A 27,105-nucleotide genomic window follows, 5' to 3' on the forward strand; every position below is an offset into this window, starting at 1 on the left:
CTTCCAACCCAAATTTATAATTCTAGACACAGAAGATAAACTCAGAGGAGATATCGGATAAAAAAAGGCTTTGCTTCTGGAGTCATACCCAGGTTTGAATCCCACCCTAACACTTTTATAATTTCATACAAGTTATTTATCCTCTCCAAAGAATAATAGGACCAGACAAGAGTATTCAGTGAGGATAATGCATTAGAGTCTGGCACATATTAAACACTTAATTTATTAACTATATAAATCTGTATTAGTAAGGTATAGTGATCAAAATCTAAATATCAGGAAATACACAGTGAGGTGATGTGGTTTTTACATCTGATTTTTGCCTCTACTAATGATAATTTCTAACATTCTTTTCGTTTACTAAATTTTATGATGTCACATTCTAGGGGGATTTTAATGTATTTAAACATCAGACACTGATTTTATAGACACATTATCAAATAAACCATACACTAGAACTTATGAGAATACAGTTGAATGTAGGAGATAGACAAGTTAGAGGTGTGATAAATGCTAAGAAAGGGAAGATTTTAGAGGGTGTTTTGGGGAAACATAATCAACATCAAGGGTCAGGAAAGAACGTTTAGTAAAAGAAGTGCCAAGGTTGGGTGGAGAAGATGAAAGGACACACACACATAAATGTTCCAAGTAAAAAGAACAGCAGGTACAGTTAGCCATGTTAGAAAACTCAAATAAGGAAGACCAGTTAGAAGATTTTCGCATTTCCACATAAGGATTGGGCCCTGAATAGGGAGGAAAGAGATGGAGAGGCTGAAGAAATACTCACAAGGGATACGTGGCAGTACTTTCCAATTATGGGAGATCACAGACGTTTGAGGGTTAAGGAGATGCCTAGGTAAAAAGTTTGAGCGACTACAGCACATAGGCTTCCTACCGTATACAGATGACACTTAGAACCATCTACATGTTCTTAGCATGAAGAAGAATGTGAGAAGAGGGTCTCAACAGCATGCTGAGGACACCAATAATACTTAAAAGAACAAACAGAAAGGAAAAGCTTGACAAGGAGACTAAGAAGAAATGAGAAGTAGAATGAAAAACTGGAAGGGACGGTATCGTAGATATCAAAATTATCAATCCAAAATTTAAAACCTATGACATGTCAATATCAGCTTTGCACACATTAGATAAATATTTGGAATGCTAAAAACTATTTAAAAGCTACTCAACTGTGAGTGCAATTGTTAACATCCATGCATATGTACTCAAAGTCTGGAAGGGAATATGTGAATACTGAGAGAGTCACTATGTTAAAAACTTGAATTAGGTGTGATTGTTTATTCTATTTCCCAAAATTCCAAAGTTTTAATTTTGAAAAGGCAAATATATTACTATTAAAGAAGCTGGGATAAAAATGTATCATCTGGAAAAAGACTTCTAAGATGGTATTCTCATGTTCTGATGACCTATCAAATTGCTATATACTTTAAACCATGGTCTTAATTTTATGCTTAATAGGCTATTTCAACTAAACTGAAGAGTAAATGAATTCTTTGAATTCTTACAGTTTTACTTGTCTTTGTTTTAAGCAGTACTAATAGTGGATTTAACTGTAAGTCCTATGTAGACAGGAATTTTTGTATAAACACTTTAAAAATAAAGTTTTATATAAAGTATTCAATAAAAAAATCCATGTATCTAATACATAGATTTTGTTGTATACATGCTTAAAAAGTAAACATAGAAAAGGTATCTTAATAGAATTATTCACAACTAAGGGCAAATGGGAAATTGAAATAGCACTTAGTAGGTTTTACATGTGATTCATTTCCCTACCTCAAGAAACACTTGCAGCTCAAAGCAGATTTTTAAACTGCTTCCCAATGTTTGTTATTTATAAATCCTAAATATTAAAAGGTGAGTTTTTTTCTTCTAAAGATTTTGACAGAGAGAGCGAGCCAGCTCGAGCGAGAGAGAGCACATGCCCAAGCAGGGGGAGCAGCAAGCAGAGGAACAGGGAGAAGCAGACTCCCCGCTGAGCAGGGAGCCCCATGTGGGGCTCTATCTCAGGATCCTGGGATCGCGACCTGAGCCCAAGGCAGACGCTTAACTGACTGAGCCAACCAAGTACCCCTAAAGGGTGAGTTTCTTAATGGTTACAGTTGATACAAAATCTGTTTAATAAGTACTAAAACTTTTCTAACACATGTATATTTGCTTATAGTCATAAGCATTAAATTTGAATAGAAGTTATTTTCTAATGCAATAAGTACTTAATTTAAAATCATAAGCAACTTACCAAACTTATTTTTTTGACAGGTGCTTTAAAAGATGGTTTTATAATAAAGGATCACCCACTGGTACTTAAGTTCAAAGGAAATCAAATTTATGTATTCACATCTTCACTCAATATAAAATTCTTCTTTCTCAACTTTAAGTTCCCCAGGGTTACTCTCTGCATACCAGCATACAATTGAGAACCATGATTCCAGTTAGAAAGCTAGATTTGAATCCTAGCTCCACCACTAAATGGCTATGTGACCTGATCAAGTTATATAATCTTTAAGCTTTCAATTTCCTTCTATAGTATAAACTGAGGATACTGATAATATCTATATAATACAGCTGTTGTAAAAATTAAACATGACAAAAATACTTAGGAGAGTGCCTGACACATAGTAAGCACTAACTAGCAAGAACAAACAAACAAACAAACAAACAACTACTATGTGGAGAAATCAACATTTGAGCCCAGGGACTGACAGTATGAAATTCTTAAGCTAAAAATGGGTAGGATCTGATTTGTTCCATCAGTCTAATGATCACTTAAAATAAACTAGCCTTGTATTAAATTCAGTTAAGAGTTATAGAATCAGCATACTCATTAAAAATTTCTGTCCTACATCATGTACTTGGGTACATAACAAGGCTTGTCTCTTAGATGTATTCACTAGCAATGTTATTTAACTGCTTGTGAAAATCTGGCAAGTGCTCTGAATGTTTCATCAAAAACTGAACATATATTAAGTTCTATCCAATATTTCACAGGGTTCATGATCCTTTGAGACGTACCCCAACCACTGACTACTAAAGACGGATATCCTACACTAAAGAAATTAGAAGTTATTTTCCTAATTAAGAAGTTGGGTGGGTAATGTTATTGTACTAAGTGAAAAATAAAAATTTAAAAGTTTATAGAATACAGGACAATTGTTATTAGTTTGCTGCATTTCCTTCCAGACTACGGACTGGAATACCATATCAGAAACAATTTAGAATATTATTCAAAAGACAAGATGCATGTATGCAAGGGAGAGACTAACATATTTCTGGTTAAGGATAAAGTTTAAACCAGATATGGTAGCCTATTCAATAATTTCAAATAATTTTCGATACACTTATAGGATATGTATGCCATACTTTAATGAAAATATTAATTCTACAACTTTGGACATATAACTTAACCCAAGCTCTTTTTCTTCACTTGCAAGATATGATCTTCAGGTTGAAGATTAAGATCTCATCCTAGTCTAAACTGTATTATTCTAAGAGTCCTCTGCAAAATACAGCTGTGTAAAACAAAGCAGTAAGACACTATATAAAACAAGTATTAAAATTTGTTTTCCAAGCAGAATACAATGCTGAAAGGAAGTATTTTGTTTTCAGGGAAAATAAAAAAAGTATACTGACTTCTACTGTATCATTTTCATTTGATATTGATTCTCAAGATAAGAATTGAGAAAATTTTCCTGGCTTTAGTTTTACAGACATCGAGAAGAAAAATAAAATCCCAAAAGCAATAGGAGTAATTTAAACTATATTTTATGAAGAAAATGGATATAAGGTTTTTTTTTAAATAAAAGATTAATATATTATTTCTCAAATACCTCCTGTGATAATAACTAGTAAGTATTTGGGGCTCTTAACTGCACTGTAAGCACCTATAGCAGATGCCAGAGCAATATCTAAATAATGTTACTATAATACAGGATGTCACTTTATTTTTTAAACTGATTATTTATTAAACACCACTGCAAAGATACAGCCTTCAGCCTCACGAAATTTTGAAAGGATGACATATTCCCAAGTATTTAAAATTCCAAGTTTGAACTTATATTTAATACTATACTCTTAGTTATACAATGTGCTCATTTTGTTCATAAATATTCATCTCAATACAATAACATCAGGTATAATACATAAAATCTAATCCATTAAGTCTTACCAATTTATGACCTGATGAGACACTCTTGTGGACAACATTCAGTCCTTAGAAGCTAGAATAACCCTCCAACCATGTGAGGGCATCACAACTTTTAAACTTTCGGCTTTCGATCATTATTATGTCACATTCCTCCTCCGATGCTGAATTCTAAAAAAAATTCTAGCAAAGAGTTTAAGTAAATAAGTGTTTTAATCAAATAGCCTTTAAAAATCTTTTATAGCAAAGTTTTATGTTTTACCATGATTACACAACTGATATTTTGTACTTAAGTATTTTTTTAAAATGTAAAATAATTTCATATTTAATCTGGATACTTCAAACTGTAAATTTCAACATGGACTTTCAGGCCATCAGGAATACTTGTTAGTAAAGAGTCAAGGAGAAATGGAACCAATTAAAGGTTTAAGATCATGATCCAGAAATTATGATTTAACACCATAACTTACTACAGACATTTTTGAAGTCCTACAGAATGGCACTTGACTCTATCATCTGACTCACATCCATATGAATTTCTAAACTTCTAACACAGGTGGATGGATCAATAATAATCCATACCAATCATTTAAATGCTCAAGACAGCATTCAATTTTTATACCTAAATCCTAGTCTGTCTCTACCACCCCAAATTTTAAAATTAGACAACATGATGGAAAGAATAAAATTTTATTATGCATTTTATGTAACAGACATAACAATGTATCCTGTTCAGAAGTGGTCCTATAGCTCATCTATGTTATGAGCAAAGAACAAAATTAGGGATAGGAATATTTAATAATGGCAAAAACTACTTCATTAAGAATGATCTTATATTCATGAAATTTTTACAAGAAAACTTTCAATTGGGCATCTATTTTAATTGTTGAAGGGTAATATTAGTAACATTTGTGTAGTGTGAATACTCATTTCTACTTTTAGTTGTCAGTAATCCACAGAAAAAGGCAGCCCACATATTTATGGGCATAGTTTTGCCTAAATTAACCCCCTAAATAAAATGGCACAATGGGGCAAAGGAAAGGGGGGAAAGGAAGCCATTATTGAGGAAGATCAATAATATATGCAAAGCTATAGAAAACTCAAAGATAGCATTGTGAGGAAACTCTGCGGCCATCTCCAGAAATATTTGACCCGAATATAGGGGGTTGGAATTATGCTGTTACAAATGTTAACTTTTAATGGAATTTTTCTATTATGCATGGTCTTTAAAAGTCTCCCACACAATCTGAAGATTAGGATTTTTCCAATTTACAAATATAACCTTTCCAAATGTAATCTCACAACACATTTGACTTAAATGAAATCATAAAACTTTACTATCTTTTGTCAAAGCACAGCCTTATTATGTAATCACCTGGTGAAGGCAAAAACCCATACTGATGAGGATAAGCAACAGTTTAAAGTTGTGGTCATTTCATCAACATATTACCAAAACATTTGTTAGCAAGTTTTTATGCAACTTTTGTCTCCTATCAACCAAAATACTACCAAATTTTTAAAAAATCCTTTTGATTATTTACTCTTATGGGGCAAGTCCCAAGAGAAGGTATAATACCCAGCCACATGCAGCAAAGTAAATGCTTCCTGAAATATATCTATCTGTAATGCTGGTAATTTGGCTTGTCTGTAAAGGCTCTGATAGACTGGCCATTTGAGGGGCAGACTACCAACCCTCTGTTAAAGGGCCTGCCAACAATAAACATTTTTTATGATAAATGCCCGGAAAGCCTCTGGAATATAGAATTAAAACCAGTCATATAAAGTAAATGTAGTTATTTTCCTATGAAGCTTATAGAAAACAATTTTTAAAGGGTGTGTACATTATACAAATACATGGTAAATTTAGGACTTAAGAACTGTATTACATTTAAAAATACAAAGCTTCCATTATCAGATTTTTCCCCATCATGCACTTTCAAAGTTAGTTGCTACCAACTACAGGGGTTAACTTTGAAGGGTTTCAATGACTTAATTCCAATGTGTAGGAAATCCTTATTAAAAATTTGAAAACTGGGTAACTGAGGTGTTTGTAGAGGAACATAGTTAAGATTAATTCGATACTCCTTAAAATTTAATTTAAAATTATAATTCTCCCCAAAATGAGTATTTAGAAGCTTGTTCTAATATATCAATCATCTTGAATCTCTGACAAGACTGCTATCAAAAACAAATCCTCAATATTTGCTGTTTATCATTTCTTTCTTTTTTAATTTGTGAGGAGGAAAAATCCCATTTACCTAAGTGTGAGCTACTAGGTTGTATGGTATAGTTCGGCAAGAACTAGGCTTAAATTTACTATTATTTAGCTACTTTTATGGCAAACTTATACTGATAGAGAACAAAGTAGAGAAAACAGGGGTAAGAAGGTGGATGATCTGCAATTTCCAAGTCATCTGAAAACTTGTATGTGAAATTAGGTAAAACCTACAAAGTTCCTAAAGGAACTTGCTATTTGAATAAATATGCTTTGCTTTGTTTGGTACAAAATTTCACTTTCAAGTGTAAACCACCTTCTTCAAAAAGTTCACTACACTGTTTTGAGAAACCCTAGACATGATAAATCAATGCTTGCTTCCCTAAACATCAAGAAATGCTTATTTTTAAGAAGAATTTTAAAGGGGGAAATGGGCCAATCCTGTATGACTCCCAATAAAGTATGTATAGTCTTTCCATAGATTACTTATTGGGAAAATGAGGCTAGGAATATCAAAAATAAGCTTATGAAAAAAAAAAATTAGTCCAAACATATCTAACAGAATACGAACACTGTGTGTTCTAAGAAACTCACATATAAAAAGACATACACAATTATAGGAAACTTCATGTATCTGTGGGTGAGCCAAGATAGTTGTTAAAAACTAAGTATGAGAAATATATGAAAAGGTGTTTAGCATGTTATACTTCATATCAAATGTACCTGTTAGTGGAAGAAATGCAAAATACATTGCTTAGAAAATTTCATTCATACAGCTTTAGAAAATACACCTAACAAGATAGGTTATTGGTATTTTTAATAGATCATATTCATTCACAAATGATTTAAAATCCTCATTTTCTCAGAAGGAGTAGAAATAACATACAGAGGATTAAAATAAATAGAAATGGGGGTTGGGACAGAAGATAAAAAAGGTAAAACAGTAGATGGAAGCCGATTATACATTATTCAAATACATAGGTGATAAGGAATGGCAGGCTTTGTTAACAGAAAGCTGTATATTTGACTCTGAGCTTTCATTAATAACAGCTAACATTAGAAAATACAACTACTCTTCAACTAAGTTAGCAATATCTAAAATAGAAAAGTACTGCAAAGTAATTTTCTGAAGATCAATTGTCAATAGTCACTGTGAACAGAAGGAGTGGGATTAGCCAGACAATACAACTCTTCTCCCTCCTTACCCTTCAAATAGTCTGTAGACCTAGGGAAAGAATACCTTCTTCATCTGGACATATCACCAGGTAGATATGTCATATAAGATACAATTTTTGGCTTTCAAGACACAAGTTACATATACCACTCTTTCTGGGCCAAAAATAATTAAAAACAGAAAATAAAAAAATACAATGAGCACCTTCCAAACCTTTTAGTATTTATAACTAAGGATCTTTAAACTTTGAAAATAACCCGGAAACAAAATGGCATAAGAATGCTATTTCTTAAAGATATATATCAATGAATATATATTCTAAATTAGCACGTTTAAATTTGTTTCTGTAAAATATGAAAAAAGTTTTAGAAACAGTTAACAGAAACCTAAACTCAGGAGCTAATTTTGGGTAAGCTAATGCATTTAAATGCTTTATATCAATCACAAACATCTAATATATATATATATAATCTTGATCTGAGTGACTTAGAATATTGGTACAAGTGGGCACATTTGCACACAAAGAGAATGCCAACTAGAATATAGTCAGCCATTTCTCTCATCTATACCAACCCTAATGAATGAAACAAAAATATAAAATAATTCCACTTAATATTTCTTTCTTCCCAAAAGGTTGCCAAACTATCTGCAGATAAAATACACTATATTTTGTATTTTTAAATACACTGAAAGAAGTGTGATTTTGAGTTTTTAAATTGTTAAAAGTCTGGGAGGAAAACAAAACAGATGTTACATATGTTTGTTCTGGTTCAACAACTTCAGGCTATATTTAAATATCCTTCTCATCTGAACAAGTTCAGTAAGAGATTTTTCTTAAAAAGCTTTGCTACAGAGTTCTAGATTCTGCAGAAAAAAATAAATTGGGTTTAGCAAATTAGTTTACACGTTAATTCACACAAGTTTCTGTTCTAGTCAAAGGTTTGGTTTACTTAAACTATTCTGGTGAAAAGTAAAAATAAATTAACAAGACCTTACCAACTATTTTCACCTATTTCAACTGCTTCTCAAATTCCACCCTGAAAACAATAACCATGACCTTACAGGGTAGGCTGTGACCACTTATGTTAAGAAAATTTACTAACTAAAGAAGGTGGTAAACACATGAGCAGAAGCATATAATGGATGAGCTGTCAGGTTTTCATCATCAATTCTGAAGTCTGGTTATGTGATGAAAATAATGTCAGTATATCAGGTTATCCCATTTTAGCCAACCACAGCAAAGCTAAGAGAGGAGAAGAAATGCTTAGGATCCACTAAATAGCATATCAAACAATGAGATGCATACCTAATGGTTAAAAATCTGGCAGCAGACAATCAACCCTAGGCAACTGTCAGAATGAACCTACGAGGATACAACAGAATATAATGGATAGCAATTATATAATTTGTAAAGCCCAAGAGGTAACTAAAAATGTCTTCAAATTAACGACTTTTTCCAATTCCAGATAATTAGAATCCCAACTTAATACATACATATATATATATATATATATATATATACAAAATGATACAGAAAAAAAATGGTGCATGAATACACTTCAATTTCTGTTTCAAGGGACACATCCACATTAATATGTTTTCCTTGCCATTACCTCTCTCCTTGCCATCACCCCCCTCCAAACTGTGAGAAATAAGAGATCTTCTTATAACATTTTCCAGTCCCAATAATTGTTTCAGCTGGATTTTAGGCATCTTGCCTATCTCTGCTCCACACCCCTTATAATACAGACTTTAAGTCTACTCAAACTTTAGATAGTTCTACTGAAGACTAATAAGAAAAATATTTATCTATATAAGACAGAAGGAAAAAAGACAAGTGTTTGATAATTAAATGCATTCTGTGGTCTTGTATTGGCTTTTGGATGAAGTAAAAAATGTCATGAAAGACACTGGGACAACCGTAAAATCTGAATATAAACTGTATATTACATATTAGATAACAATATATCAAACCTGAGTTTGCTAATTAAACTGTTGTCATATAATCTTCTTAGGCAACATAAGCTAAAAGTATTCTTTGATCAAATGGACAGGGTATCTACAACTTACTCTTAAAGGATTCCTAAATAATGTTAGGATAATAAAGCAAGTATGACAAAATGTTAATGAATGTTCAATCTCAGTAAGATTACTGGAGAGTTTTTAATTATTCTTATAATTCTTCTGTAAATTTGAAATTTTTAAAATAGATTCAAATATTCTCTTTCATTTTGGTTAGTAAATAATATCCCCAGAATCTTCTAGTCTCTAAGATCACGTGTCTTCTTCAGAGCTTCTCCTGTTCTCTAAAAGTAGGTAGTGTTTCCCAAGGTCCTGGCTTGATCCTCTTAGCCTACTCTGCTACTTCTTGGCAATCTCAGCCTTTTCTAAAGCTCGAACTCTAAAAAAATAATAGCAATAGTAATAACAATAATGAAACAAATAAATAAATGGTCTTCAATCTCTTCTAGCCTTAGCTTCTCTAACAGGTCTGCAGCTCTAGTTATACCTTGAGTATTTCCACCTTGATTTTCCACCAGCTCAACTCATCCAAAAGTAACTAAAACTAAGAAGCTCATTATTATTTTCTCCTTCCCACACCAATTCTTTCACTAATATTTCCTAACAGTACCACCATTCCCTCAGTCCATTAGGTTTGAGACTCTGGAATCAAATTTGACTGCTTTTCCCTGGCATATCCCTTGAGTTGTAACATCACATAATTCCTATCTTCTGACAACTGATCTTTCCTCATCTTGATTCCCTCATTCAGGTCTTCATTACATTTCTATTATCTCTGATCTCTGTCCAATCAAATATCTCTTCTCTGTTGTCTTCAAATGATTTGTGCACCAAATTTAACCATCCTTATCACATATGACCTGTACTTTCACAGTGGCTGAATTCCTCTAACTGGAATTTTCGCTTTCCCTCAGGTCTTTAACTCTTGATGACCAAATTCTATGCACCTTTCAGGTTCCAACTCAAAAGGCCACTTCCTAAAGAAGCTTTGACCAATACTTCCAGGCTATACTTGAGAGACATAAAATGTCTGAATTTTAAATGACAACACTTTCAATCATGTGATGTCGTTCTTCCATATCTTTTCCCTATTAAGACCCAGCTCATTGTTTTTCCTATTGTGACCGCCCCCCCCTTAATTACCTCTGATATGGGATTCTTTCCTAAGAGTTTGCCAGTCTTTCATTCATTAAGCAAATACACAGCTCTTTGAGGTTTTCATTAGCCTACTACATGCCCAACATGGAGCTCAACAAAGGGCTTAAACTGAGATGAAGACCTGAGGGAGACTGAGTCAAGTACTTAACCAAATGAGCCACCCAGGCACCCTATTTCAGGTTTTCTGATAATCATGGCCAACAATGAAAAAACAAGGAGCTCAATTCCAATGTTTTTCTTATCTCTTCTTTCCCATTTAGAACTAAGTGTGTGTGTGTGGGGGGGGGGGGGGGATAATTCTACAGAATAAGGATTTTAAAAATAATTGGCTTTAAGCCTCATTCAAGGTCATCATTCCTGACATAGCCAGGAAGAAAATTATTAATTGTATTAATATTAATTTGTAGTGATGACAAGACTATTTTGTAGGAATGCATCTACTTGTAGAAAGTAAGCTCAAAGCCTCTGTTGAAATATCCCCTGGCTGTCCAGGTAGAGTTTCTAGTTACCTTTGTATTTAGAGTAACTATCCTATACAAATAGGGTACAATAAATCTGTCACTATCTTTTCCTCTTTTTTCTACTTATAAAAAGATTGCCTAAAATTACATTAGCTTTTTTGACAGGCCTGTCACTTGCTAATCAATATCACTTGCTGATCAATACTGTAAAACACAGGCAACTAATACATGTTAGGTATTTTTTCATTCTGACCTAAATTTCAACTTTCCTGAATTTACATACAAGGTCTGCCAATTTCTCAATCTCTTCACATGCTTCAGATTGTTAAATTTATAAATGCTATCATCCAAGAATAGCTGTAACTTCCTACTTTAATGTCTGGATATTTTATAAGCATGTCCTTAGATTTTTATATAAATCTGAGATCCAGTCCTACAAGGTGACAGGTCACTAAAACTGTCCTCTAACATCATCATGTCTCTAATTATCTTCTACTGGGTGTCTGTAACTGGAATAGGTCAAAATGTAATCACATAATAAATTATGTAAGTACTAAAGGACGAATTATTAGAGAATATGTTTGGGGTGCTTACAAAAATAGTTCAGGTTCATATCATCCTCAAGGTACTTATAATAAAACATCACCTAATAAGGAGAGAATATTTAACTAGTAACAGTCTCCAAAAAAGCAATTCACTATGGCGATTCTTCAAAATTATGTACTGTTGACCTTATAACAACATAGGTTTGGACTGGTTGGGTCCAGATAAATACAGACACAAAATAAGGAGCTTACAATATTGTGTCTGAGCTGGGTCTTGGTTACACAGGTGTATTCAGTTTGAGGTATACATTTATAAATTGTGTACCTTTCTGATACAAATTATACTTCAATAAAAATATTTTTAAGTCTTATCACTGAGCTTCCAAAAACTAGATTAACCCAACCTTCTAGGCAGATGAATAAAACAAATTATCTCATACAAGCAGCTTATTTCTGATTTACTAACTTCAAAAATGAAATTTCATAGGATCAATTATAGAAAATACTGAATACTTGTTTTCTAACACAAAATAGCTTGATTTAAAGAAGAACTTTAAAAAATCCAGTAATTCTTAAACTACATTATAGATTAAGTGAATAATCACTATAAAAAATAAAACATCTTCACTGAAATCAGGTATCTAGTAAAAAGACCATAAACTTAGACATTCATTTTAAGTTAATAATAACCATGTGCACTACTTTCCTTATTCGTTATCTCTTTAAAGAGTGGTGCTATCATAAAGAAGGACAAGCCAACTCACAGGGATAGCACACCCAGCAACTGTTACTCTCATTTGTTAACTACACTTATGCATTTTCTTCATTAAGGCAGAAATACTGCAAGCGTTTATCAACGAAGTTTAAATCCTGACAGATTACCCGGTTTCTTCCTTTAGTCTACCTGAGCAAAAGTTTCTTCCTCCCTAATATTCTTTTACCTTACTGACCTGCTATATACAAGAGGGTAAATTTGTTTGCTATAAATTCTTACCCTCAGCTTTTTTTTTTTTTTTTTTTCCAGACAAAGGACTCCCAACAAGAGCCTGTTCCCCAGGCTCTTTCCTAAGTAAAATAAGTTTCTAAACTTCTAATTTTGTCGCTGTTAACAAAGCAATGCCAATAATTAAGTTTGGGACTGTTCTTTAAAGAAGTAGAAAGTCAAAATTTAAAGTTATTACTCTGAAATGCCAATAGGCTAGACTATCACTAAGTATCACTATAGTAAGATAATCTCCAGAAAGCTAATTATGACAGCTACATTATTCAGTTTAATAAACCATCAATGCAAACATTCTGCACTTCCTAAGGAAGGGTTGTATTATTTTTGAGCTATCAGTATCATTTGTCCTTTTATTTGGAATAAGAGGTGTCCTTTTATTTGGAGTAAGATGGTTTCAGCTTGATTGATTCCCTGAATACTCTGCAAATGACAAACTGGGAAGACAGAGAACAATGATGGCACCTACAGGAAAAGGGAAAGGCAGGCTTGACAGTAGCTTCAATTTTAGTACAGTAACTGAATAAAGCATTGGCTATCAATGGAAAGAGAATTTCTAAATACAGGCAGAAGCAAATGGGTGGAAAACTTGTCAACTTGCTAATTCTAATTTAAATAGGGAAGGAAACAAAGGAGCCATTAGGGACCTCTGAGTCAATGTGAGGAAAGGTATATTAATTACTTGTATTTTGATTAAAAGATACTCTGCTAGAAGAATTCTGAAAAAAAAAAAAAAAAAATTCCAGTCTTTCAAGTAAAGCAAAACCAAGGATCTTCAGCTATTTAGGGCAGGTTTAATGAAAACTGGCACAGGGCTTAAAAGCTGTCTACTGAAAATGAGTTCCATGATTTCATAAATAAGAGCCTGAAATATAGTATATGTCCATACTGATAAGCAATTTTTATACCTCAAACTAAGTAGATAATGTAAAGGATTTACAGTCCCTTAAGCTCTTGAATGGTTCTGTTCAATAGAATCATTCCTGCAAAATACATACTTGCCAAATTAGTAAAATTGGTTTAAAAACCCTTAATTTATAACAGTAAAAAAATGAACAAGGCAATTTGGTGAAATCTAACACAAACATAGTCAGGAGAAGTTATATTTAATATTTTTAAAAGTTTAACACAAACCTTCAACCCTGTCTGCAATGAAAAAGAATGTATCGTCGATAATACTTTATTTGCTAATATAATTACTAAAAAGTCTGTAGTAGATATTGGCCAACTGAGGTCATACAGTTAGAACTATTAAAGCTAACCTACTGCTCCTATCAATTGAAACAATTTTAAGTTTTATCTTATTTAAGTAATCTCTATACCCAGCCTGGGGCTTGACTCATGACCCCGAGATCAAGAGTCACACGCTCTACCAACTGAGCTAGCTAGGTATCCCTCTAATGAAAATTTAATAAGCTAGGTGCCAAGTTAAAAGGAAACCACTAGTATTGGGTTGGACCTGTCACTTTAGTACCAAAGGGCCAACTTATAGTGCAGAATGGCTGATCTAGAATAGAAGTTCTGATTATAGTTTGGCATTAACGTACTATTAACAAACTATTAATGGTTTTGGCTCTGGATAACAGGCTTCAAGGAGAAGAGAAAATACATTCAACCAATGAGAAACTACAGATACAGCAACTTGCCTCCATTTCTGATACCTTAAATACTTCTGTATCTAGAAAAGAAAACAGATAAGGAGTATTTGGCTGTAACAACAAATGATGAGTAGGCAACTTCTATGGTTGTTTTATTATGAAACAAAAACCTTTAATATTAGGTCAAAATTACAAAAAATAAAACATCTTTCTACATTGTCCTGATGAAAATAAGAGCTCTTACTAATAATGGTATCGTGGTAGCTTACAAAATTTAGCTATTTGAAATAAATTACCATACAACCAATACTATTTCTTATTACATTTCTAAACAGAATATTATTTTTCCTTTTTCTAATGGGAAAGTAGGGATCCCTGGGTGGCACAGCGGTTTGGCGCCTGCCTTTAGCCCAGGGCGCGATCCTGGAGACCCGGGATCGAATCCCACATCGGACTCCCGGTGCATGGAGCCTGCTTCTTCCTCTGCCTATGTCTCTGCCCCTCTCTCTCTATCATAAATAAATAAATAAAATAAAATAAAATAAAATAAAATAAAATAAAATAAAATAAAAAAAAAAGGAAAGTACAACCCAAAGTACTCACCCTGGCTACACTGGATAAGCCTTTTGAATGACTGAACTTTCATGCTTGTTTCATGCCACAATTTACATTTATGTCTTAATTTACATTGATACAGCTATATAATTTCAAAATTGAAGTTATAAACATTGTACTATAAATTTTAGAAGTTCTTGCTCTGTAAGTAACTGTTTTAAAACATTTTCAGTTAAGGAACATTCACTGAAAAGATGTTTTGTTAGAAAATCTCTTTAGAGTAACACACAAGCAAATCAAGCCTAAGAATTAAAAGACTGTTACCATTTGTAGGCAATATAAACCATGTCTGAACATGACATGTACATGCACTTAGCAATACTCTTTTCTAATGAAAGAGATGGAGTTAAGTCCATGAGTAGTATCCAAACTATGCCAGAGGACACAAATGCGTTGCCAGGCAGAGTTAAAAGAATCTAACGAAGCTTTGTGTGAATTTTTAAAATAGCGTTTGTGCTTGTTCTATTAATTAAAGACAGAATGATGGAGCACTGATAAATATTCAGCAAAATAACTGAACAGAGCATATACTACTTAAAATGTGTGTTAAGCAGAAAGATAAACCAAATTATCTTTTGCTATAAATGAACTCTTAAGACTTTATATTTTAAAAAGTTAAAAACAAAATGTATATAGCATTTCTAAGAGAAAAACTGTTTTAGGGGTTTACAAAACAGTAAAGTAGGCAGGTCTAGGGAATCTAACAAACAAGCTTGATGTTAGTTTCTCAACAGGATTCAACAATGACTGTTTTTGATAACTTGGTCTTGTAATTTCTCCAATTTCTTAATATGAAATAACATTTTGCTTTGAGTCACTAAGGCATTTACAGAGAAAGCATATAAAATAGGACAAAAGTAAATTAACTGTAGTTTATTTTACAGAATATATTTTTACACTAAAATATACAAGGATAAGTGGATATTTCATATAATAAAATTCAATAGAATCTGTAAATCCTTCAAAAAAGTAAATATAGTTAAAAGTGAAGTAAAAAGAAAAGTATGTTTATATTCTATTTAAAATATAGATTGTTCTTTTGGTTTATTTTGCTGCTTTGTCCCATGCTAGATATCGCATGATTTCCCCCCCTAAAATGACATATAAAGTTTAGGTTTAATGATGAGAAACCAGTACAGTGCAAAGCAATTCATGCATACACTTTTGTATGTATGCATTCCATATGTAAGTATTCATACCTATCCCAGAGGTTCTTTGATTCCTGAAACGTGTTCAAATGGAACGCTTGGTAGAAAGCAGTTGAAGGATTCCTGTGAGATCCAAGAATCAAATGGAAATGAGGTTGAGAAAGTACAGTAAAATCACTACTTTTCAAAAAAAGATGGAAGATTTTAGATTTCTAATATTGTGTAACAGCTTTAATAAAAAAAAAAAAAACTACATAAAAGCTTGCTTAAAAACATTTTGAAAGAAATTAAAAAACCGAATGAAATCCAGCTGACCCTCACAATAATTCAGGATTATGGTTCTAGAAGAAAGGGTTTAATACAGATAAAATAACATCCAATTATGTGTGTGCGCCTATGTTTATATTCATGTGAATGGGACCAGTGCATACTACTCTGTATCAGATGCCTTTATAAGTCTCTAAACATTTAGCAGTTTAGCAAAGCTGTTCCCAGGTATGATATTCATGTAAAATAAATTAAGCTACTACATCTTCATAATATAAAAATTCAGATCTATTTGATAGGGTTTGATGATGAACAATTGAGTCCTTTTCTGGGATGAACTTGATAGGATTTCTACCTTCATAATCCATTTATTTACATGTGGTTTCTCTGGATTAGGGCAAAACATGGCACAGCAATTATATGACAGCTTTCTAATTTCTTGCATTAGTAATGCCCCTTTAAGAGGTAAAAGCTCCCACATCTTAATCACCATCTATTTCTACCATTCCCTAGAGACACACTCCCTAGGGCTATAACCATAGAATCTTAACTGATGGGCTCATCCTGGCAAGCTCCCAGCCTTCATGATTCACCTCACAGCTCTGGAGTAGTTTCTTAGGGACTACTAACTAACCTTTTGACAAACCTGCTTTCTAATAGCTCCCCGTCTACCTCAGCATATTCCCGTAGTTCCCCAACTCCAATCTATACAACACTAGGGAGCTAACAAAAACTTGTCACATTACCTCTAAAATCCTTGACCCATGCTATAGCCAACTAACAGCAAGTTAAGAACACAAGTGCTTATTACATACCAGACATTATTCTGATTGTTTTACATTTATTAATGCAATTCTACAACAACCCTAAGTGGTAGGTGTTATTATTGTTCCCATCTCATCAATAAGGAAACAGATCAGATAGAAGTTACTTGACTGATGACACAGAGCTAGTAGGTAACAATCTGGTCCTAGAGTTTATGCTCTTAAACCACTATGCTAAACATACAGTAGAGTTCAATATTAACCTCTCCAGGTTTGTCTCTTTATCAGTTAAATGGTGATATTATGATCTAAACCTTGCAGGGTGGTTAAGGAACTGAGACTATATATAAAGCTCCCTGTATATATAATCAATGGCCAACAAATAATGGCTATTATTTTATCACCAAAATGAAGTTCAAATACAACATGGCAATTCTGAGACCCTCACAAGCACCTTAAGACAGTCTCTACTTTACTAGTACAATAAGAAAACAATTTCCAAATTCTACTGGAATACCAATCAAGTGTCAATGATCAACAAGCAGAACAAATGCTCAATAAATTCCATGATTTCAAAATTCAGATTAGCCTTACTGTATCATTCATCTACTGAGTTTTTTAAAAATACATTTTTTAAAAGGCGTTTTTTATTTTAACACTAGGGTACCTCTTAGATGATCCAAAATTAGGAAAGGCAGACAAGACACTAGAAGCCAGAGTATCACCAAAGCAACTGCTTTAATTGGCATCTTCAGTGTATGTATTTCTCTTTGCCTGCTCTATCTACTTTAAACTCCTTTCTATTCTTTTAACTCTTTCTCTATTTTTCTCTAGACTAGGTCCAAGACCTACTAATATCAAGGATTAAGAGGCTGCTAACTACTATTTAACAGCTTGGATCCTCTCAAGATATATTTGTCAGGCCCTTTTCTCTCCACTGTACTTACTTGGAAATCAGTCTAACAAATTAAATCAGAGACAACTGAACCAACTGAAAACTCGATTGGCATTTTTTTTTTTTTTTTTTAAATACCAGGCTTACCCGGGACCATATGACAAGTTTGCTACTCACAAAGGTCTATTTGAAGACCTTGGATTTAAAACAGAGTAACTCAAAGAGGAAAGTACTAAATATGAGAAAATAATAAAGAGTAAACCTAGAGGTTATTCTGCAAGTCTGGAATTTAAAATTCATTAAAGAGTATTTACAATATATTTATGAGGATGACATTCTTTAAAAAAACCTTCAGATCCCCTGACTTTAGAAAAATACATACATATATATTTAATTTGAATCAAATTCATGCCAGATAAATTCATTTTAAATGAAATCATATAACTTAAGTTATGAGACTCCAGCATTTTTACAGCACAGACTCTAAAAATGAAATGTTTCTCATAAGTCAAATGTAGAAGTGAAAAAAGAACATATCTGCAGTTAGTTGTGTATCTTGGGGCAAAAAAGGAACCTATGAAATAAAATACTACAAACGAACCTAAAGTCTTCAGAACATGTCAGAACGAATAGATTTAGGTTGCAAAAGCTGGCAGTGAATCACTTTCTACATACATTCAAAATGAAGAAGCCATATGGAGTAATACAATCTATGTACTCTAGAAAAATTTAAATAGTCTAGATTCCAAAGATAAACATTTAGACAAGTCTTATAAAACATGACATTTTTGGTTTCTGGAATACTTCAGCAGGGATGTTTTCCATAAACTTGAGGGATTTCTAGCAAATAGCAACAATTACTCTCAAAATATTGATTAATAGGCATAGGTTAAACAAGTCTGTAAAACCTAGCTGATCAAGAACTTCAAAAGAGCCATTTGTAAATACTGAAGGGCTTGATCATCAAAGACTTCTGTTTTGGAATGACATAAAATTGAGGAAATTAAAAGCCCAAGGAAAACACTGTTAATGGGGATCATTTCAAGGTTACAGTCTATGTAATCTGAAGGCACCAAGTGGCAACCAACATTAATAAAAATTTATTAGAAAGATATAATGAATTTTATCCAACTTTGGTCACAAATTTCTCTTCTGCCCAAGAAATAAAATTTGAAACCAGTTTTCTAATAACATATTTGATGTCAATGTTAACTACTGATCTAAATATAAAGCCAAGAAAGCACTTCTTAGGAAGACTGAGGTGTGGTTTATTCCGAATTTATTTCAGCCACATAAATGAAAAATGAAAATGTTCTCTCATTTGTAGACATTTTTCAAAATCAATGAACAAAACATATCCTTTTCCCCTTGACTTTATATACTAAATAACCTGTCCTGTTAATTTCTGAGTACATGAAAGTAGTACATCACAGAGTGACTAGAATGTGACACATATCTACCTGCTTTGCTAAGATACTATCTTTGTAGAGTAACTGTAACAGAGGAAAAACATAGACATATACTATACCTAAAAACTAAACTACAAACATTGTGGGAGCTTAAAGGATGAGGTACATGAGCCCTGAACTCAGCAAATATTTTCTTCCCTTATGTCAAAACTCAACTTTAAAGATCTCTAAATAGAAGCCAGGGAAACACAATAAGCAGAGGAACAAGGGCCATCTCCAACATTATTATCTAAAGGATTTAAAATGATTAAAAATATCCTTTAGGTAAAGGGTTACAACACAAAATATCAGTAGCTAGAGAAGCTTTTCCTTCCTCCATCTCATAATCAGCAAATTAATAAAACAAAACTAACTCTGGAAATATCCAAAAGCACTGGCTTTGGACTCAGAAGGCCTCACTCTGAATCTATGCAATGTTACTCAATAACTATGTAATTCAAATCCTCAAAGTCTGTTTCCTTAGTCCATAAAAATGGGAGGAACACTTCCTTACAGTTGCTGAAAAGAGATTATGCATCCATAAGGCCTAACAAAATTTAAGCTTGGTTTGTATTTAATATAGGATTACAGTTTCCACATCATGCTATATAAAAATCTACTTTTGGTAGAGTATCTTAACGGATACCAAATATTCCAACATTATTAAGTACAACAATCACTGAAAAGGATAATGAAATGGTTCCAAGATACATACTACTTTAACAATAAAAGCTTCAAGAAACACCTTTAATGGCAACCATAAACTTCTGATAAAAAATAAAAAACACAACACCTCAATTTCTCACCATGACATTTAAGCCCTTCACTCTGGTTCCTGTCAAATTAATCACATCATTTCCCAAATCTGACATCTCATTCTTCCACACTGTTACACAAACTGTCATCTTCCTCTACTCAGAAAATCATCCTTTTTTTTTTTTTTTAATCAGTGACCTAACCTAAGTCACCCATTTAAAAATTCAGTCTAAGAGTTGTCTTTAAAAGAATGCACAATAACGGAATGATGCTGAGGACAGAAACTGGGTGGCTGGAGGTGCAGAGGCTTTCAGTTTATAGTCTTGTATATTTAGAGCTGTGTGAATGTATTACCTACACAGATAATAATTTTAAGCAGGAGTCAGTCTATTTCCTCCCCATACTAAATCTGGCTTTGTGTCCTAAACTGTTCTGATTAGCACCTTATATTTATTCTACCACTGTCTATAATGTATATCAAAGTACACGTTTGATAATTATTTTCATATAATCTGAGATCTTGGCAGGGCAGGATAGTCCTCATTTCTGTATCCAAGTACTTACTATTTAGAGAACACAAAGTTGAATGGCATACTGTCACTTTAAGTGTTTTCTTGGGCATTCAACCTACTTGATGAGTATCTGCAAGCTTTGTTTTTTTGGTCACATGATAGTCTGGTGGCAGGAAGGTTTAAGTTGGCAAGCTCTCTTATGAAACGCATCTAAATGTATCGAGTCATACACAGGGAACCTTAAAAATCTGCCCAAGTCTCAAATTCTAACTTTACCAATGAGGAAAACGGAGATAAAAGACTTAACCAAAGAAACGGACTAAGTGGTAGAAAAGCCAGGATTAGAACACAACTGCTATAAATCTTACATCATCATGACTTTTCTGGCCTAGAACAATGTCTCCCTTTCTCTGATTACATCCATACCATGCAATTATACTTTCAGATCAAAACTGAAGACTCTCGCTATGATTTATAGCATGTTAGGATGTGATCTGGGAGAGCAGTTTGTGGACTATGCAATTGCTAATATTTCGGTATGTGTATGCTTGCCATACATACATTATATACGAATTGTTGACAAATTATTTGTATACCTCATTTAATCCTCTCAACCTCACCAACACAAGTATTATCCTCATTTTTCATATGGGGGTAAACATGGGGTCTATAAGACTAAATAATGAGAGCTGAAGGCCAAAAAATGCTTCAGGTATATAGCATAGTTGGGACTTCAGCCCAGGCATGTCCAACTCCACTGTCTGTAACAGTCATTCACATTACACGCTAAAACATAATTAAACACTCTACTGATTCTATTTGACCAAGAGCCTCCCTCTCCTTTTTTGTTTTTCAAAAGCTAGGTAGCTCAAATACAAAGATGGGTTTTGGTTTAACTTACAAAACTATTTAGTAAAACTTATTTCTAATTCTCCCCTAGAAACTAGTTAGTTTTAAACTTTGCTTTGGGCATCTTTCATTCACAGATTAAACAATTTACTTGTTTAATAATGAAGTATTGCCTAAAACGTTAAAAATTGCATTTAAAACACACCAGCGTTACTTACAAATAATCGACATATTAATTTCAGTTTCTCTTCTATCTATACATTAATATTATTTTATCAAATTTTAGTGAAAGCTCATGGGGAAAGGAGGCTTTAAGTAATTTAACATTAGGACTTCACTTATTTGTCTTGCTTACTCCAACTAACATGGGACTTAGTGTATGTCCTACTCAATGATCTGCAGAATTTTAATGTAACCATCACATATAAACATACAACTTAATAAGAGTTCATTCTTTTTAACAAATGTTAGTAGGGTACAGAGAAATAAAACTAAGTCTAATATTGGGCTTTAAATTTGAGATGTAAGCAACCCAGAGAAGCATGAATGAAACTTAATTCAGCTGTTTAAAAGCAGAAATTATGAACATACTTTTTAGAGATATAAGCAAATAACATATCCTTAATATTATCAGCCAAATTTGAAATGTATACATTAAAATACATTATGAAAGTCATAGAACAATGTATAGGAATGATATGAATTGGTTACTGTTCCTAAATCTTTATGGAGGGGTTTTTGCCCTGAGCTATGTCAGATTGCCAGATTAAGAATGTAATAAATATTGAGTAATCTGGTATGTTCAAGAACTGCTGTGGGAAAGACCCAAATTATACCAATGATTCAGGTATGTACATTCTTTGTGGATGCAGTAATTTTATTAGACCACATAAAAGAGCAGCCTCAAATCACAAGTCCACTTGGTTTAGTATAAAGAAAAAACTAACATAAAGGATTTATTCCAAGTCAGGAATTTTGCTATTCATACCCCTTAAATACTGTCAACTATTACAAATTTTTATTAAACTCTGCTCTTCCCATTAACAAGAAATTACTTAGGGAACATCATCATTAAGGCCACATTAAAATAGACAAATCTGTTTTTATAAACCCCCTCTTCCTCATACTTAAGGAGTATTAAGAAATAAACAGTATTTGTTCAAAAAGGAAATACCTACTAGTCTAAAACAATTATTTAAAAAAGGAATTAGATGCCTTTTCTTCAGTAGTAGTAAGTGTTCCTAATTCCTTCTGAGACCCGTATTTCATGTTATTTTGCTCTATTTTCTTCTGTCTTGGTTATCTGCCATCACTCTCTACCTCCCCCTGCCCCAACTTCTGTTATTTTAGGAAAGAAAAGCCAAGATCTTTTTATATTCCCCTATCAAAACCATTCCTCCGTAAAGAGACTAATTTTGGTCTTTTTTAACCATCTGATTGTTGGGGGTGCTCTTTGTTACTAGAACACTAAAGCGCATGACTTACTTCCAATCTCTTCTGGTGCAGAGAAAGACTAAACTCTATTTCAAATTAGCAAATACCAGATCTATAAATCCAGTATCATGTTTTACTATTTCCAAAGCAGTGATATCAGAATTCTCAAAGAACAGTTTAATATTACACTTATCCTCAGGAAGTAGAAAACATATACAGCACAGTACTAGTATTATTTAAAAAAAAAAAATGACTTCTCATAAAAGCAGTTTCATTCAAGATACTCCCCCTACAAGGAAAAAATAGTGTTACTAAAATAGCTACTTAGAGTGTGCCTTACGCACACACATATAAGCCCCTACGTTTACTAAAGGTTATGCAATGTACAGCCTATAGAATTTAGTTCATAAAAACTTTTGAACAATATATAGGTCACTGCTAATAAAAAAACAAAACTAAAGCCATATTCCTACTGATACACTTTTGGACCATCAATCCTTCTGGAAATCTATAATTGCCTTTATTTAGAGCCATGTTTATGACTAAAGTATATTTTAGTAATTAGTATGGCACTCTGATGAATCCATCATTTTTCATATTAAATAATAACGCCACTCATACACAGGATTTACACTTTGATCACAAAATCCTGGGTAAGAGTACATAAGATAACATGCAGTGTGTGATTTAAACAACTGAAAAGCTGGAAGGGCAAAACTATGTCCACATTTCAATATTGATAAAGAAACATAGCTCCCAAGAAATACAGATTCACCTAAGGAGCTTTCATTTGTAAAGACTAAATGCAGTGAGACTTTCAGAGCTCTATAGTAAGTATCTATAGATTATACAATAAAGAGTGACAGTTCTGGCTCTTATACATTTACATAATCTCAATCATCAAGTTAAAAACCTGCACAAGTATGTGTGTATATATTTGAGATATACATATAATTGTATAAACAAAATTAGTAGTAATAGCACCTACCAGGGTACACCACTTAACATTCACAATTTATAATACTTAATCAGTAGTCATTAGCAAGCTACACAAATAAAGTCATTAAACAAGATATAAAGATATCTACCACTAAGGGATCCTTACAACCAGGTTTCTAACAATCCTTGGTTGTAGCTGACAGTTCACAATTGCAGCCATTCATAAGAGTTCCTGGAATGTGGCCTACAGGGTTCACATTGGTCAGCTATCTATGGAAAACGATCTGTACTGTGTTCCCTTTCCAAAAGGGCCAGTAATATTTTGCATCTCTCCCCATTTACCAAAAAGGGGTCTGTTAAGTGTGTAAGTAATTTAAACAAATTTTGTAACTTTCACTGGAAAAGTGGCTTTTTTATGAACTATATTTTCAACCATTACAATATTCTCCAGTTTATACAAAATCAGTTTAAAGAAACAACGGACTATAAGCCTTTCCAATGAGAAAGGCTAGAATAATATATAGACTTTAGAGTAATTACTAATATAGAGTCAACAGGCAGTGTTAACTGAACTTTAAAATATATTCTTGCTTTCTATATACAACCATCAGCCCTTTGAAAGGTATATTACTAAAATGTATGACTATAAAGTCCTCTTTTCAGAAAGTCTCAAAATGAAGCCTTGTATTATGGTAATGGAGCCAAAAATCACAAGATAGTTTTCAATATATCAAACTGAAGAAACTCAATCATTTGTTAATCTTCCATTTTCCTTCCTTTTCTCAAAAAACTAGTTACTAACACAGTAACTTAAAAGAGCAACTATTCACAAAATTTTAGGATCTGAAATTTGTCAATCCATTCACAAAGTCATAATTACTCAAGACCTGTCACTCCAATGTTTTATTTTGCATTTGAATGACTGCAACTAAAACTGTATGCAGATTTTAAGAAGGCAACCCCAAATCATATTAAAATTATGATTTTTGTTGGTACGTTTTCCTCAAAAATAGTCATCTCAGTAATTTTAGCATACGCCTAGAAAAACTGTTATTTAATTTCAAGCATACAACTTTAAAATTCCCTTTTACAAAGGCTTTCCATTAAAAACAAAAACAAAAAACTTTCTACTTAATGGATTTATTCCTTCACCAGGTGTGTTGGTCCAGAGACAAAATAGTCAAATGTGTAAGATTACATCTTGAAAACTAGCATGTTACATTAAAAACCAATGAAAGAGTATAACAAAAATTAGAAATGGACATTTGATAAGCAATGCAGATTTTAAAAGACTGGGTGGGGGAGGGAAGTAACACATTTAATATAGGACTGCACACACATCAAAACCCCAGCACTGGATTAACTGTTGCAATTGATAAGAACAGATACGGTTAGTATCTGTAGTTCATTCACCTTCTGAAATAAGACTCTCAAAAATGATTAACCCTTTTAATAAAGTTAAGAGGATAAATAACTGCATTTTGAGGTCATACCCTAAAGAATACATCCCAGAGTTTCCATTTGTCAACAGAGCTCTCTGCTTCATGCCATATCATCGTATTAAAGTTCTGGGGAATTTAATTACAAAGGCTGTAAACAGAGAGGTGGTGAAGAGGAGAGAAAATACATTCTTCATTTATAGATGTGCCTGTGTTTTATGAGGGGAGTGTGGTTTGGGAAACCACTCATCATTTCTTGAGATATGGGGGCAATGTACAATAGGAACAGAGAGGCAAGCAAATGATTATTTACCAACCCATGAGAAAAACCTGGCTTCTGGCAGCTAGAAAAGGGAAGATTATCTGTTGCCTCTTACAAAAGGTGAACAAATAAACTCAATCTGCATTTCAGATGTGCCCCTATGTGTGAAAAATGAAATATGGGAGCAGATGTAAAGAGGGATTTTTCTGAATGGCTTGTGGAATCAATTTCTTACTTGGTTAGTCCCATCCATATAAAATTTCTCAATGACTAGCTAGCTGGGCTCACTTATGGGACACGTGGTATTCTCTAAGAGTTCTCAAATGGAAAAAAGACTCCCAACAAGCAAGTCACCTACAAAAAAAGATGAACTTTGAATTACAAAAAGCAGAGAAGATGATTTCAGTGAGCATTTTTCAAACCAACAGAAGTATATAACAATAATTCAGGGCTAATTAGAAATGAAAAGTTAAGAATGTGAAGGAACTCAGAAGAAACAAGAAGAAAAAGCTTTAACAGATCTCATTGTTCTACACACCAATTATTCTAGAAACCCATAAAAACAGCTTTTAACATATCTAAAATTAACCTCGCTCAAAAGAAAAAACTCCAGCAAATAAATGCTTAACTGTAAAGTACCTGAAACCTTCTCTGTAATTTTTAAATGTAATTTTAAAGCTTTGTAACAAGTCGGTTTTTAAAAATTTGCAACGTGTGTCAAATTTTCCGGTGACATTTCCTGAAAACCACTTAAAATCCTCACTGAACCATAACCAAACATCAACTGTTGTAGAATTGGTATGGCAATACACCAATTTTCACTTAAACCATTATAGAAAGCATCCCTTAAATAGAGGGAGCCAATTATTGACATGAACACTTTTACTATAAAATTACTCTAACTTCAAGAACTGTAGCTTTTACTACTGTCAGAGTCTTATTTCATACCTCCCTTTCTATAGTAAAACAAAACAAAACAAAACAAAAAACTGATGGATGATAACACACCTTTTGCTTTAAAAAAAAAGGGGGGGGGGTCTTAACGATGTCACTGGGAAGCCTCCTGACCTTCTATGTTCTTTTATTAAAAAGGCTGGAGGACGATATGATCTTCAAAGCCAGACATGACATTTCACCACTCTCTCCAGCCTTTGCAGACACACTGGAGGAGATTCCTTACATGGATCTATCCCTATTATACGACCTCTGGTTTTCCAGAATGGGAAACTTCTAATTGTATGTCCTGGTCTCCAAACTCACACTGACAAAACTCTGCCATAAGCGTTCAGGTGTGATTGTTACCTAAGAAAATGCTATGGGGCATAATCTACCAGGTACCACCTGTAAATCGAGAAAATTAAGCTTAAACCCATCTTTCTGAATGAACAAACGTTGTATCCTTATCCAATTCAATGCTCTTAAATGACTGTGACGAGACCAAT

The 27,105-nt window shown here is 33.1% G+C and overlaps 1 protein-coding gene across 2 annotated transcripts in view; it reads right to left on the reverse strand.

Annotated features, from left to right (window-relative positions):
- The window catches only part of TSC22D2 (TSC22 domain family member 2), a 48,010-nt gene that overhangs the window by 18,413 nt on the left and 2,492 nt on the right, over positions 1-27,105 (reverse strand). Inside the window, exon 2 of one of the 2 annotated variants that reach the window (XM_072792296.1) lies at positions 16,150-16,221. The exons of the other annotated variant lie outside the window; for it this stretch is intronic. Coding sequence (XP_072648397.1) covers positions 16,150-16,221 — 72 coding nt within the window. The remainder of the gene's footprint in view (positions 1-16,149; positions 16,222-27,105) is intronic. 2 annotated transcript variants of the gene reach the window in all.

The sequence above is a fragment of the Canis lupus genome, chromosome 22 (assembly GCF_048164855.1).
Source record: "Canis lupus baileyi chromosome 22, mCanLup2.hap1, whole genome shotgun sequence".
NCBI lineage: Eukaryota > Metazoa > Chordata > Mammalia > Carnivora > Canidae > Canis > Canis lupus.